The sequence below is a fragment of the Globicephala melas genome, chromosome 15 (genome assembly GCF_963455315.2).
Source record: "Globicephala melas chromosome 15, mGloMel1.2, whole genome shotgun sequence".
Classification (NCBI taxonomy): Eukaryota; Metazoa; Chordata; class Mammalia; order Artiodactyla; family Delphinidae; genus Globicephala; species Globicephala melas.
Window position 1 is genome coordinate 72,734,264 of NC_083328.1, and position 13,553 is coordinate 72,747,816.

The window sequence follows — 13,553 nt, forward strand, 5'->3', positions numbered from 1 at the left end:
CTTGTTAGGAAACTTTTCTCCTTGCTCCTTGGCAAATAGCATTATTACCTTTGTTTAAATAGCTGCAGGGAAATAATAACACAGTTGAGCAAACTAGAGGCAAGGAGGTCAGGAGTGTGGAGTATTTTTTTCTCAATTTATTATGCAACATTTAAGACATATGTAAAAGTGTAAAGAGTAGCACTACAAATACCCATGAGCTGACCATCCAACATGAAAAATAAAGGGAGGTTACCTCCCTTTCGCCCCTGGATTTGCTGTTTATCATTGCTCTGCATTACTTTACGAAGAATAGAGGTCGGCAGTCTTTTTCTGTAAAGAGCCTGATAATATTTTTTGCTTTGCAGGCAACACAGTGTCTATCAGAACGATTCAGGTCTACCCTGTATCTTGAAAGCAGCCACAAATAATACATAAACGAATGGGTGTACAGACATACCTTGTTTTATTGCACTTCGCTTTATTACACTTCACAGATACTGCGTTTTTTACAAATTGAAGGTTTGTGGCAACCCTGCTAGAAGCATTTGCTCACTTCGTGTCTCTGTGTCACAGTTTGGCAATTTGGCAATATTTTGAACTTTTGCATTATTACTATATTTGTTATGGTGATCTGTGATCAGTGGTCTTTGGTGTTACTATTGTAATTGTTTGGGGGCTCCATGAAATGTGCCCATAGAAGATGGCGAATTTAGTCAATAAATGTTGTGTACTGACTGCCCCACCAACCAGCCGTTTCCCCCATCTCTCTCCCTCTCCTCGCGCCTCCCTATTCCCTGACACACAGCAATGTGAAATTAGGCCAATTAATAACCCTACAATGGCCTCACAGTATTCAAGTGAAAAAAAAAGAGTCGTGCATATCTCACTTTAAATTAAGAAGAAACGAAAAATGGTTAAGCTTAGTGAGGAAGGCATGTCAAAATCCAAGACAGGCTGAAAGCTGGGCCTCTGGTGCCAAACAGTTAGCCAAGTTGTGAATACAAAGGAAGAAGTTTTGAAGGACATTAAAAAGTGCTACTGCAGTGAACACACGAATGGTAAGAAAGTGAAACAGCCTTATTGCTGATAAGGAGAAAGGTTTAGTGGTCTGAATAGAAGATCAAAGCAGCCACAACATTCCCTTAAGCCAAAGACTAATCCAGCACAAGGCCCTAACTCGTCAATTCTCTGAAGGCTGAGAGAGGTGAGGAAGCTGTAGAAGAAAAGTTTAAAGCTAGCAGAGGTGGGTTCATGAGGTTTAAGGAAAGAAGCCAGCTTCATGACGAAAGCGTGCAAGGCGAGGCAGCAAGTGCTGATGGAGAAGCTGCAGCAAGTTACCCAGAAGCTCCAGCTGAGGTACGTCATAAGGGTGGCCACACTAGACGACAGGTTATCAATGTAGGTGGAGCCTTTGATTCGAAAATGCCAGTTAGCAGAAAGTTTTCCGTGGCTGGCGACAGAAGAGGAAGTCAGAGAGATGCAAGTCATGGAAAGGACTTGATGGAACGTTACTGATTGGAAGATGGAACGGGTGAGAAGGAATGAGGTGGAATCCAGGAGCCAAAAATGGTCCCCAGCTGACAGCCAGCAAAGATGAAGGGATTTCAAATCTGCAGATACAGGAACTGGATTTTTCCAAGAATCTGAATGAGCCTGGAAATGGATGCTTCCCCAGAGCTCCCACATAAGAGCCCAGTTTGCCCAAAACTTTGATTTCAGCCTTGTGAGACTCTAAGCATGGAACCCAGTTGAGCCCACCCAGACTTCTGACCTACAGGATTGTGAGTGAAAAAATGAGTTTTGTTTTCAGCCACTAAGTTTGTGGCAGTTCGTTCTGCAACTGTGGAATATGAATTCAAGGCACATTCAGAACAGCCTGGAGGGAAATGTGGAAGGCACACACCTATCCTTGTAGAGATATTTGAATGTTCACAAGATGCTACGTATCAGGTTTAAGAACTCATTCCCTTTTCCATATGATCACATCTACTACTACTCTTTCCTAACTTCCAACCCTCTTTTTGATTCTATTAAGAACTCCTCTCCTACTTAGCTCTGTCTCCTGGCCTGATCCACCAATCTCAATTTTCATCAACCCTCTGGTGAGATTTGTAGCTCACTAGGATCTGGTCCTATCCTTTCTCCTCCCTTTTTTGACTCTACCCATCCATCTGTCTCGCTTGTTTATTTTTTTGTTTTGTTTTTTTTTTTTCTGTGCCATAGCTCTGTTGAATAAAAGGGAATGCTAAGTTAATTTTGTTCCTTTTCCATAAGTTTCATTCCCTTTAGAAATAATTAATCTTGTACTCTGACAGTATATACAAAACAACTGTGGATATTTAAAGAAAAATGCAATGAAGCCTGGTATGTACTACTTTTACAAACAAGGAAGAACTTTTTAGTTTAAAATAAATGTCTCAGTGATAGATATGTACAGTTAAATGTCTCAGTGATAGATATGTACAGTTAAGACACTCAATAAGAAAATATTCCAAATGCTTCAGAATTTTCAAATAGGTATTTAGGATGCTCCATGAAACACACATCCTTATCATTCTTTATGTCTGTGCTATTTATTTCCATTGTTTTTTTTAATTGACGCAGATATCATACTTTGAAAATGTTTCTGAGTAGGAAAGAAATTGTAATTAAAATAAAACAAAGGAAACACTAATTTACCACATACCTGGAAAAAAAAATGCCATTTAGAACTTTCATAGCTAGAGAGGAGAAGTCAATGCCTGGCTTAAAAGCTTCAAAGGACAGTCTGACTCTCTTGTTAGGGGCTAATGCAGCTGATGACTTTAAGTTGAAGCCAGTGTTCATTTACTGTCCTGAAAAGCCTAGCACCCTTAAGAATTATGCTAAATCTACTCTGCCTGTGCTCTATAAATGGAAAAACAAAGCCTGAATGAGAACACATCCATTTACAGCATGGTTTACTGAAAATTTTAAGCCCACTGTTGAGACCTAGCTCTCAGAAAAAAAGATCCCTTTCAAGATATTACTGCTCATTGGTCATGCACCTGGTCACCCCAGAGCTAAGATGGAGATGTACGATGAGACGAATGTTGTTTTTATGCCTGCTAACACAGCGTCCACTCTGCAGCCCATGGATCAGGAGTAATTTCAACTCTCAAATCTTATTATTCAGGAACACATTTTGTAAGGCTGTTGTTGGTTTAGATAGTGATTCCTCTGATGGATCTGGGCAAAGTGAATTGAAAACCTTCAGGAAAGCATTCACCAGTCTAGATGGTGATTCATGGGAAGAGGTCAAAATGTCAACATTAATAGCAGTTTGGAAGAAGTTGATTCCAACACTAATGGATGACTTTGAGAAGTTCAAGACTTCAGTGAAGGAAATGAAGTAACTGCAGATGTGGCAGAAATAGCAAGAGAACCAGAATTCGAAGTGGAGTCTTTGAAGACGGGACTAGATTTCTGCAAACTCATGATAAAACTGGATGAGGAGTTGCTTCTTATGGATGAGCAAATAAAGTGGTTTCTTGAGATGGAATCTATTCCTGGTGAAGATGCTGTGAAGATTATAGAAATGACAACAAAGGATTTAGAATATTACACAAATTCAGTTGCTAATTTACAGTATAGTGTAAACATAATTGTTACATGCACTAGGAAACCAGAAAATCCTTGTGACTTGCTTCATTGCAATATTTGATTTATAGTGGTGGTCTGGAACTGAACCCATAATATCTCTGAGGCATGCCTGTATCTGTGTTTCAATAAAACTTTTATCTACAAAAACAGGTAGCAGATCACCTTCGGCCCATGGGCCAGAGTTAGCTGACCCCAGGTGTAGAGTATTATTTTGCATGTTTGTGAAATGAATGAATGAATGCCCAGTGCATCTCTGTGGCTGACAACCTCTTTGAAATGCACATGCTCCCTTCTGTACTCCCATGAGCTGAAGACAGTGGAACCTGTAGGTAGTTCTTGAGCATCGTTGGAGGCCTTGTTCTCTTTGCTATAAAGATATTCATGAGAAATGCTTAGAGGGCAGGAGAGCTGATGCCACCAGCCTGTCCTCAGACCAGACGGTCACCAAATTTCCTTTGAACTGAATCTCTTAGAGCAGTGCTTCTCACCTGGAGGTAAAAGACCAGTTTGGGGCTTTTTGCTTTTTAATTTCTAATTCATCATGGACTGACTCTTTGGTAAAATGCATCAAAAATAATTACTAGAAAAAATGAAATTTTTAAAAAACCCATACAAAATAGAAGCCTAGGGATATGACCTTAGATGCCATAGCAAGTTCAAGTTGCTATGAAAGTTTCTAAATACTTACTTCTCAATTTCTGTGCTTTCTCATCATGAGCTGGTGACTGGTTCATGGACCAAATATGGGCAACCCTGATTTACAGAACTAAGCCTTTTGTGTGCCTCCACCATATTCTCTCCCCTTTCTCATGGGTTAGAATTTTATGATCCATCCACTTCAGCAAACAGAAGGAGAGGTGAAATGTTTTTATTTGTTTTCTTCCCTATTCATTCATTCGACAAATATTTATTGAGCACCTGCTGTGCGCCTGGCACTGAGCCAGGTGTGGGGACGCCACAGTGGACAAGCCCAGCCCAGCCCCCACCCTCCTGGAGCTCTCAGCCTAAGGAAAGAACAGATGTTAAGCCCATGAACTGTGATGAGAGCCATAGAAAAAACTGCGTGCTCTGGAGGGAGTAATCAGGGGGCTGACTCAGGTCATGGAAGGCCTTTCTGGGGGAGCACCATTTAAGCTGAGAGATCAAGGATGAGAAGACATTAGCCCGATAAAGAAGGGGGTGGAGGGAAGTGCATTCCAGGGCAGAGAGAAGAGCATGTGCAAAGGCCCTGAGTCTAAAGACATATTCTTGCAGTTTTGTCTGTGTCTAGTTAAAAATGAAAAATGTATGTACCCTCTGACTTAGCAATTCCTCTTCTTGTATCCATCCTAGACAAACATTCTAATGTTGTCCATTCTATCTTGGATTGTGATAGGAAAAAAAAAAATTGGAATCGACCTAGAATCCATCATCAGGAGACTGGCTGAATGAGCAGTGATATTCCTTACTTTGAATTTCCATTCAGACACTAAAATGAGTGAAGTGACTGAGAACACGGCTTGAGCAGAGGGAGGAGGGAGCCTGGAGAAGGCAGAGGTCAGAGGGGTGAGCAGAGCCCACGTAGGAACACGTCACCCAAGGAGTTTAGATTTAACTCTAGTTGCAGCAGGAGACAGACTACTGAATACACCGTTAACCATCCCTGGCAGATGAAGCAAAAGAAGGTGCCGTATAAATATAGCTTGTTGCTGTCGTCACTGTCATCACTGAAACTGAGCACCGTCTAGTGCAGAAAATCCTTTCACACCCATTATTGAGAGGTATCAAGAGAAGGAAAAAAACCTAGACTTCAGAGCTACCTGCTGATTACAAGACGCTGATCGAGTGACCTTTCTGAACCTCAGTCTCCACATCTTTAAAATAGGGAAAGTAATATCTCCTATTTCATGGGATTGTTGTGAAGATGAAAGAGGTGTGTGTTTCTAAGTACCTCACTCACAGCTTTATATGTTCATTCTTTCCCCTTCTTTTCATCTCCCAACAATCCTGCCAGTGGGGGTCAGCATCTTATTTCATATGGGAGGGGACTTCCAGGCTGGGGTTGAAGGAGAAACTGTCCAGGTCACCAAGTAATGAAGCAAACCATCCCGGACGCCAGCACAGACCACTTGACTCAAAATCCATCATTTTTACCTCGCTAAGCATTCTCTTTATTTATGGGGGTGAATGGGTGAGAAGGAGGGAAACCGTAGCTACTAAACCATCCCCAGAACTAGCAGAGTTCTTTTTAAAAACTTCAAATTTAAATAGTATTGAAATACTATCGTACACCCATAAGACAAAGGTAAGCAAAGTTGATTATATTTTCAATAAAAATACAATGTATGGGCTACTGGCGGGTCAGCCTCCTCCCTCAATACAATTCCTTCTCCAGCCAGTGGCTCATGGAATTGGTGCCTGTGCCTTGGGGAAGCATGTCAGAGTTTGGCTGAAACAGAAGGCAGATTTGTAAGTGTGGCGTTTGGATAAGCAGGTCCACCCATGAGAAGAGTGGGGAGTGTGTCTTAGGGTGAAGGGGCATCATCTTTACAGAGGAGAGGTGGTTCATGTAATACCTTCACCCCAAATCCTGATGTACTTTTAAGCCATACATGGAGCTAGTCCTTGGAGTAAGGGGTTGTAAACTCACTACCCTCAGGGCCAGGCAGGAAGCCTGAAGCTGACTGCGTGTGCAAAACATGAGATGCTCTTAGCCTGCCTTTCCCTTTCGCACTTTTGAACGTGTCCTAGGACGAAAAAACACCAAAAAAACTGCAATGAAAAAATAGTACCTTAAAACTAGCCTCCATGTCTCAGAGACAATATGGGCTCCATGGTGACCTGGGAAACACACAAATCGGGAGCTACGGGGGCAGCCTGTCATCACACGGGAACACAGGGATGAGGTTTCTAGGTCATCCTGTTGCTCAAGAGAAGCCATAAGTCTAGATTTTTTGGAGAAATCTCCTGATTTTTAAACAAAAACAACCAATTTCAGATTTTCCTTTAAAATACACAGGCCAAGCAAGACACGTGTGTAGGCTAAGTTAAGCTCACAAACCACCAGTTTGCAACCAGTCTGGAAGCTGATAAAACCACGTGCTGTCTTGACGCAGTAGCTCTTCTGCGGGTGACAAGGAAGCATCCTAATTATGTGTGCCTGGTGATTCTCTCTCCTCCTTCCAAGGCATCAAGACAGAAGACAGCTTGAACCATTCCCCTGGCCAGAGTGGATTCCTCAGCTATGGCTCCAGCTTCAGCACCGCCCCCACTGGACAGAGCCCGTACACCTACCAGATGCACGGTGAGTGTGGCGCTGCGGCCCCTCCCTGCCGTCTCTAAGGCGCTGCCTGAGCTGGGTGTCCAGTTGTTCATTCGTTTATTTAGCAGTTTTACTGAGAACCTACTGTGTGCCAGGATCTATCTCAAGTACTAGAGTTGCAGTGGTGGACAGAGGAGATACGACTTCTGCCCTCATGGCAATTACAGGGCAGGAGGGAGAGACTGACAATCAACAAGGCAGCAAGTAAGAGGTGTTGAATGCGATGAAGCAAATAAAAGTGGTGTTCGGATAGAGAGTGACGAATAGTTGAGGGGTCAGGAGAGGTGGGAGAGGTAACTTTAGATAGAGTCATCGGGGAAGGCTCTTTGAAGACGTGACATTGGACAGAGACCCAAAGTATGAGGCAGAACCAGCCATGTGCAGACCTATGGGAAGAGCATTCCAGGCAGAGGGAACAGCCCTTGCAAAAGCTGTATGGAAGGAAGTGTCTTAATGTGTTCGAGGCGCAGAATAGGAGCCAGTGGGGCGGAAGCAGGGTCAGGGGCATGTGAGAGGAGAGAGCCTTGGGGAGAGAGCAGGACCGAATCGTGCAGGGCCTTGAGGACTGAGGGAAGGTGTTGGCTTTGATTTTAACTGTGATGGGACAGGCAAGTCCATTGCGGGCTCAGAGAAATGTCTGGTGTTGGGAATACTGGACAGTAGGTAAAGGAGCTATTATTCCAGGCAGGAAGTTCTGGCTCTGCATCCCCACTGGGTAGCCTTAGAAAGGGAAGAAACTCCAGTGTGTGACTCCCACCCCGCATACCCTAAGAAACCGGCCTGCTGGGTTCTCCTGTGCCCACCTGCACTCTGTTACCATCCAAAGGCCCCTTCTCTTCTCTGGTGCCCCATGGGGAGCATGTTGGAGCTGATGCATGGAGCAGAGGGCTGGTGGCAGTAATTTGGGGGATCCTCACCCTGGTATTTTTTTTCTTCATGAAAGCTGGTAAAAATGACCACCAACAGTCTAAAAAGTAATATGCAAAATGCAAAACCGAAAGAGCAATGACAAGGAAGTGGGCTAATACATGATGCTACTTTTCTTTAAAAAAAAAAAAATGCAGGTATTGCGGCTTCGTCTTTTTAATTAAGGAAACAATTTAAATGGATGTCAAGGGCAGCCTTTCAGGAAAAAGCATTGTGAAGAGACAGCAAGTGATCTTAGGGGTACGTAAAAGAAAGGGGGTGATGAGCATTAACGCCCAGACCTTGGAATAGCTTCCATGTAAAGATCTGCAACGGAGTTTGTTGATGACACCATCAGCTAACATTGACCAAGCACTCACCACGTGCCACAAGAGGTGGCTAATCATCTCATACAACCTTCATGACACTCCAAAGTGTTGGTTCTGGCATAATTCCCATTTTATAGGAGGAGAAACTGCGTCATAGAGGGAGGGAATGCCTGACCTGCCCAGCGTCAGGGCAAGGAGCTTAGATTTTATTGCAAGTGCAGTGGGAAACAGGTTGCATCAAGTCTCTTGGGGGTCTGGTGAATTCCCAGAGCCAATCCTCACTCAAAGCCTGCTCTTCGCCATGGTACCTCCTGCCTCCTCTGCTTCGGCTGTCATCTCTGTCTCCCCGGGCGGTCTTTCTGAGTCCCACTGAAGGGAATAAGCTGCTGTGACCCCTCCTCAAATGGAGAGTGAATTATGACACAATCCTGATCATAAAGGCTTGTGAAGACAGTGAACTTGAACTTGCATTTGGGTCAGTCTCAACCAGTTTTTTTCAGCTCTTTTTATAGAAATGGAACTGACTGCCTCAGGGCTTCTAAGGAGACAGACAATGATCAATTAAGTAAATCGATCCTTGCAGATTGTGCTAAATCGTGTGAAGGACCAAAACAGGGTGGTGTGATGGGCCATGATGAAAGGAGTGGTGATGGACGCTACCCAGGTTGTTAGGGAGACCTGAGTGAGGGAAAGAAGCCAGCCTGTGAGTAGCTGGAGACTGGACAGCCCAGGCAGAGGGCCCAGCAAGGGCAAATGCCTGGAGGCAGGAAAAGGCTCGCAGTGTTGAAAGAGTCCAAAGGAGTCTCATGAATCTGGGTGTAGAGAGTAGGGGAGATGAGACTGGAAAGTGAAGCAGGAGGCCTCCCTGGGCTGGGTCATAGAGAATATGTTATTTCTCCTCTGGTCCTTACAGCAGCCATAGGAGGTGGGCCGCATCAGCTCTGCTTTACACATGATGAACGTGAGGCTCAGAGAGGGGAAGTGACTTACCCAAGGATCCCAGGGCCAATAAGTGTTGAGAGCTGGGATTCAGAGTAGAATTCCAGAGGCTATGCTGTTTCCTCCAAGCGCTATTTCCTGTACTCCTTCAGGACTCCAGATACCGCCCTAGCTCTGCGTATACACCATTCCCCTTGATCTTCCCAGGAGCCCTGTGACGTAGGTTCTGTAATTATCCCCATCTTACAGGTGGAAAAACTGAGGCACAACGTGGTAAAGTAGCTTGCCCAAGGTCACATGGCTGTGGCAATGGGATTTGAAGACAGGTGGTTCCACTCCAGAGCCCAGGCACGTAACCCCAACACCACCCTGCCCTCCACACTCTCATAGATCCATCTAGAAGATGATCCTCCGTGGATGAGCCCTCGTCTAGACCCCACGACCCGCCTCCATCCCCATCAGCCCCTCACAAATGGAAAAACATCTGCTGCTCTGTTCCCACCCTACCGCGGGAATAGTCCAGGTTATTTTCTTATCGTCTTCATGGCCCAAATGCCAGCTGGACTTTGTCCCAATTAACTGCCTTCAGTCTAATGCTAATGGCCGTAAACTGCTCTTGAGACAGCCCAGGCGTTTTGCAAGCCTGACATATTCCTCCTTAAGTATTTTTTTTTCAAACACAAACATATAGAAGGCTCACACACCATGCCCATGTGCTTCCTATTAACTTTTTTTTTCAAGTTGTTCCAGAGGAGAAATAAACTCTCCAACTACTCTCTGTGCATTTCAGAATGGAAGACATTGGTTGAGCTTAGTTTTTTGGACAAAGAAGGGAATGAAGAAGGAGATTGAGACTGAATTTTAGGCCTGAAAGTATCGACTTGGCGTAAAACTGGTCCATGTTCAGAAGCCGAGCTGAGTCCTTTTCCTTTCTAAGAATTAAAATCATCATTTTATAGAAGCAAAAAGAACCTGAGTAGAGAGAGACCACTCCATCGTTTACAGATGCGTAAACTGAGGCACCGCAGCAGAGTGGCTTGTGTAGGGTCCCAGATCAAGCATTAAGTAAGCTGGGATACCTCTCCCTAGGTCCTCTACCTGATCTCAGAAACTTCCAAACATCTCAGCAGAGCCATCTTGCCGTCTCCCCCTGCCACAAGGCCCTGGTTGGAGATCTGTATCTGCTTAGATAGCATTGCCCCCCACCTAATGTGCAGGAAAGGTAGGAGAGAGAAGTTCATGGCGCTCCTTTAGCTTTTTCATGGTTGTTTATTTTCTTTTTTTAAGTTCACCCGGAGTTTTTGTAGCTGAAATGTATTTCTTATGGGTTTGATTTTTGTTGTTGTTCCTTTGGCTTCTCCTGCTAAAACACTGCTGTTCACGGAAGTGACCACAAAGATTAAAAAGAGAAGAAAACATCTTGAGAGTGTGGTGTAAGAACTTGCTGGTGCCCCAGAGGGGTTAAGAGCCCTGGACCCGGTTGCAGTTAGGCTGTGTCCCAAGGCATGACCTGGGTGAGGCGCTTGGCTTCTCCGGGCCTTGCTCTCCTCACCTGTGGAATCATAGCAAGAGAGATGACCCCATGGGGCTGTTGGAGGACTAGATGGAACGGCCATGGGCACATCCGATGAGGTCCATCAAGGCTGGGTGTACTTTTTATTATGTCTTGCATTGCTTCTGTAACATGAGAGTTAAAAGCAGTAACTCTGAAGTCAGACTGAGTTCACTTCCCAGTTGTGCAATCCATGTACCAGCTTGTGACTTTGAGCTGAGTTACTTCCTAGTACCTCGGTCTCTTCCCCTGTAAAATGGGGATATGAGTAGTACCTACGCGTGGGGTGCCGTGATAATTAAATGAGTTAATGTGTGTGAAATATTTCGAACAGCACTGGCACAAACTAAGTGCTCTACAAATGTAAAATATTATTTTTATCCTAGTTTCAGATTTGAGGGTCTTATGTTTTTCCCAACTTCACTTCTCTTTCCTGAACTCTTAGTTTCAGGAAATAATTTTGGTAAGAGAAAAGAGGAATACCAATTTGAGGCTGCTGAGCCACCCACATCAGCATCAACTCCCCTTCTGGTGAAATCTGCATTAAAGGGGGGGCCTTAAAAACAGTGGAAGCGCCTTTTTCTATGGAAATTTACTTTTGTATTTACCAAAGGCAGGGGTTGTTAATACTGACCTCGGAACCCAACGTGAGCCATTCAGGAGCAACATGGAAACGTGTGATTCGAGGATGTGTAGGAAAACCAAAAGTCCAGTGGAAGGGTCTAAGCTAATGGTCTCAGCCCAAGACCTCTGAGGTCAGTTTGTGCTGGACTTGTGAAATCTAGCACCATTTCTGGTACCAGCAAGCTGTGCGACTTTGGACAAGTCACTGAACTTTCACGATCTGTGTTTCACAGCTCTAGCGCTCACAAATACTCACTGAAAAATAAAGAGGTTGGGGAAGGTCATTGTCAAATACATCAAACACATTTGGTAAACAGTGTGTAGCATGAAGTTAGATGTCTTCGCTCCAGGACTTCTCAGAGCCTTTGCAGACTGATGCACCTTGTGACTCTCCAAGAGAATTCAGTAGTCAGTTTTCCCAGGTAGACTTGAACAGGGACCCTCTGCCCACACTAATGTTCTCTGCTCACTGGGAAGCCCTGGATGTAATGACCATTAGGCCCGTTCCTGTGTGAAAATTCTTTGATTCTGTAATTTTTTTAATGATGAACATGCATGTATTCCTTTTTTTCCTGTATTTTAGTTAATTTATTTTTTGATGAGATTAATTCACATACCATAAAATTCATCCTTTTAAAGTGTAAAATTCAGTGATTTCACTGTATTCACAAAGTTGTGCAACCATCACCACTATCTTAATCCTACAACATTTTCATCACCCCCAAAAGCAACTCCATGCCCATTAGCCATCATTCCCTAATTCCCTTCCTGCCAATGTATTTCCTTTTGTAATAAGAAAAAAAACATACACTTAAAATTACTGCTTTATATTAATTTTTGAGCAGGTTATGCATTTATCTACTTTAAACATCTACAGAAATCTCTATGCCACCCTCATCCAACAGCCATTCAGCTTCTAAATCCCCAATACTTAACCCACTGTACTAGGTTCTCGCGAACCCATCCAGAATTTCCTTCTGCAAATATAAGCAGTCATGAACACAGTCTATTATATTTCATTGTTCTGTGACAAGAACTAACTCATATGTGATTCATAAACAAGGAAATGATGTCAGTATGACTCCAAAGGTATCTTGGTTCATTTGTTTTAAGATTTTCTCCTTATCACTGGTTTTAAGCAATTTAATTTTCATGGGTCTTGGTGTAGAGTCTTCGTACTTCTAGTGCTTTGTGTTCATTGAGCTTCTTAGAGCTGTGAGTTTATAGTTTTTATCAAATTTAGAAAATTTTGGGCCATTATTCAAATATTTCCCCCCAACCCATGTCTTCAAGTTCACTAATCTTTTCTTCTGCAGTATCTGATCTGCTTGTTAATTACTCTCCAGTCATTTCTTTTTTCATCTTGTACATAGTTTTCATCTCTAGAAGTTTGATTTGGGTCTTTTTTTTACCTTCCATGTCTCTACTTAGCATGTCCAATGTCTCCTCTGGCTCCTTGAACAGACAGAATACAGTAGTGTTTTAATGTGCTTGTGTACTAATTCTGTCATCTGTGTCATTTTGAGGTTTCCATTGATTTTTCTCCTCATTATAAGTTATATTTTCCTGCTTCTTTGCATGTTTGATAAGTTTTGATTGGATGTCAGACCTGTGAATTTTGTTTGTTGGGTGCTGGATAGCTTTGTATTCCTGTGAATATTCTTGAGCTTTGCTCCGAGATGCAGTTGTTACATAGAAGTAGATTGGGTCTTTCAAGTCTTGCTTTAAGCTTCGTTCAGGGGAAGCAGAGCAGCATCTGGTCTAGAGCTGTCTCTGCCTAGCAGATTTTCCCAGCACTGAGGCACACCTTTCTGAGTATTCCTCCCAATGCCCCATGAATTATGAGGTTCTCCAGTCGGGCTGGTGGGAAGAGGAACTATTCCCAATTCTGTTATGAGCTCTGAGGATTGTTCCTTCTAATCTTACCAAGTGGTTCTCTCCTGGCCTTGACTAATTTCTTCACGGGCATGTGCTAGTCAGTTCTCAAGTGAACTGTCACAGGGAACTCTCTGCAAATCTTCAGCACGCTCTCTCTGTGCAGCCCTCTCTTTTCTGGTACCCTGCTCTGCGAATTCTGACCACCTTGGCCTCTCTGGACTTGCAGCTCCATCTCCTCAATTCAGAGAGATCAGTGGGTACCACCTGGGTCCTCCTCCTTGGAAGCTGTCCACACTGGGATGGTCTTACAGTCACCACTTGTTTCCTCTCTCTCAAGGATCATTGTCTTTCATATCTGATGCCCAGTGTCTTGGCAATCTAGTTTTTAAACTATTTCCTGTTGGAGGGTAAATCCAGTCCC

The 13,553-nt window shown here is 43.6% G+C and overlaps 1 protein-coding gene across 5 annotated transcripts in view; it reads left to right on the forward strand.

The window, feature by feature from the left end:
- The window catches only part of EYA2 (EYA transcriptional coactivator and phosphatase 2), a 272,328-nt gene that overhangs the window by 117,947 nt on the left and 140,828 nt on the right, over nt 1–13,553 (forward strand). For all 5 annotated transcript variants that reach the window (XM_060284864.1, XM_060284859.1, XM_060284860.1 and 2 more), the window contains exon 5: nt 6,770–6,886. In XM_060284864.1, coding sequence (XP_060140847.1) covers nt 6,770–6,886 — 117 coding nt within the window. The remainder of the gene's footprint in view (nt 1–6,769; nt 6,887–13,553) is intronic.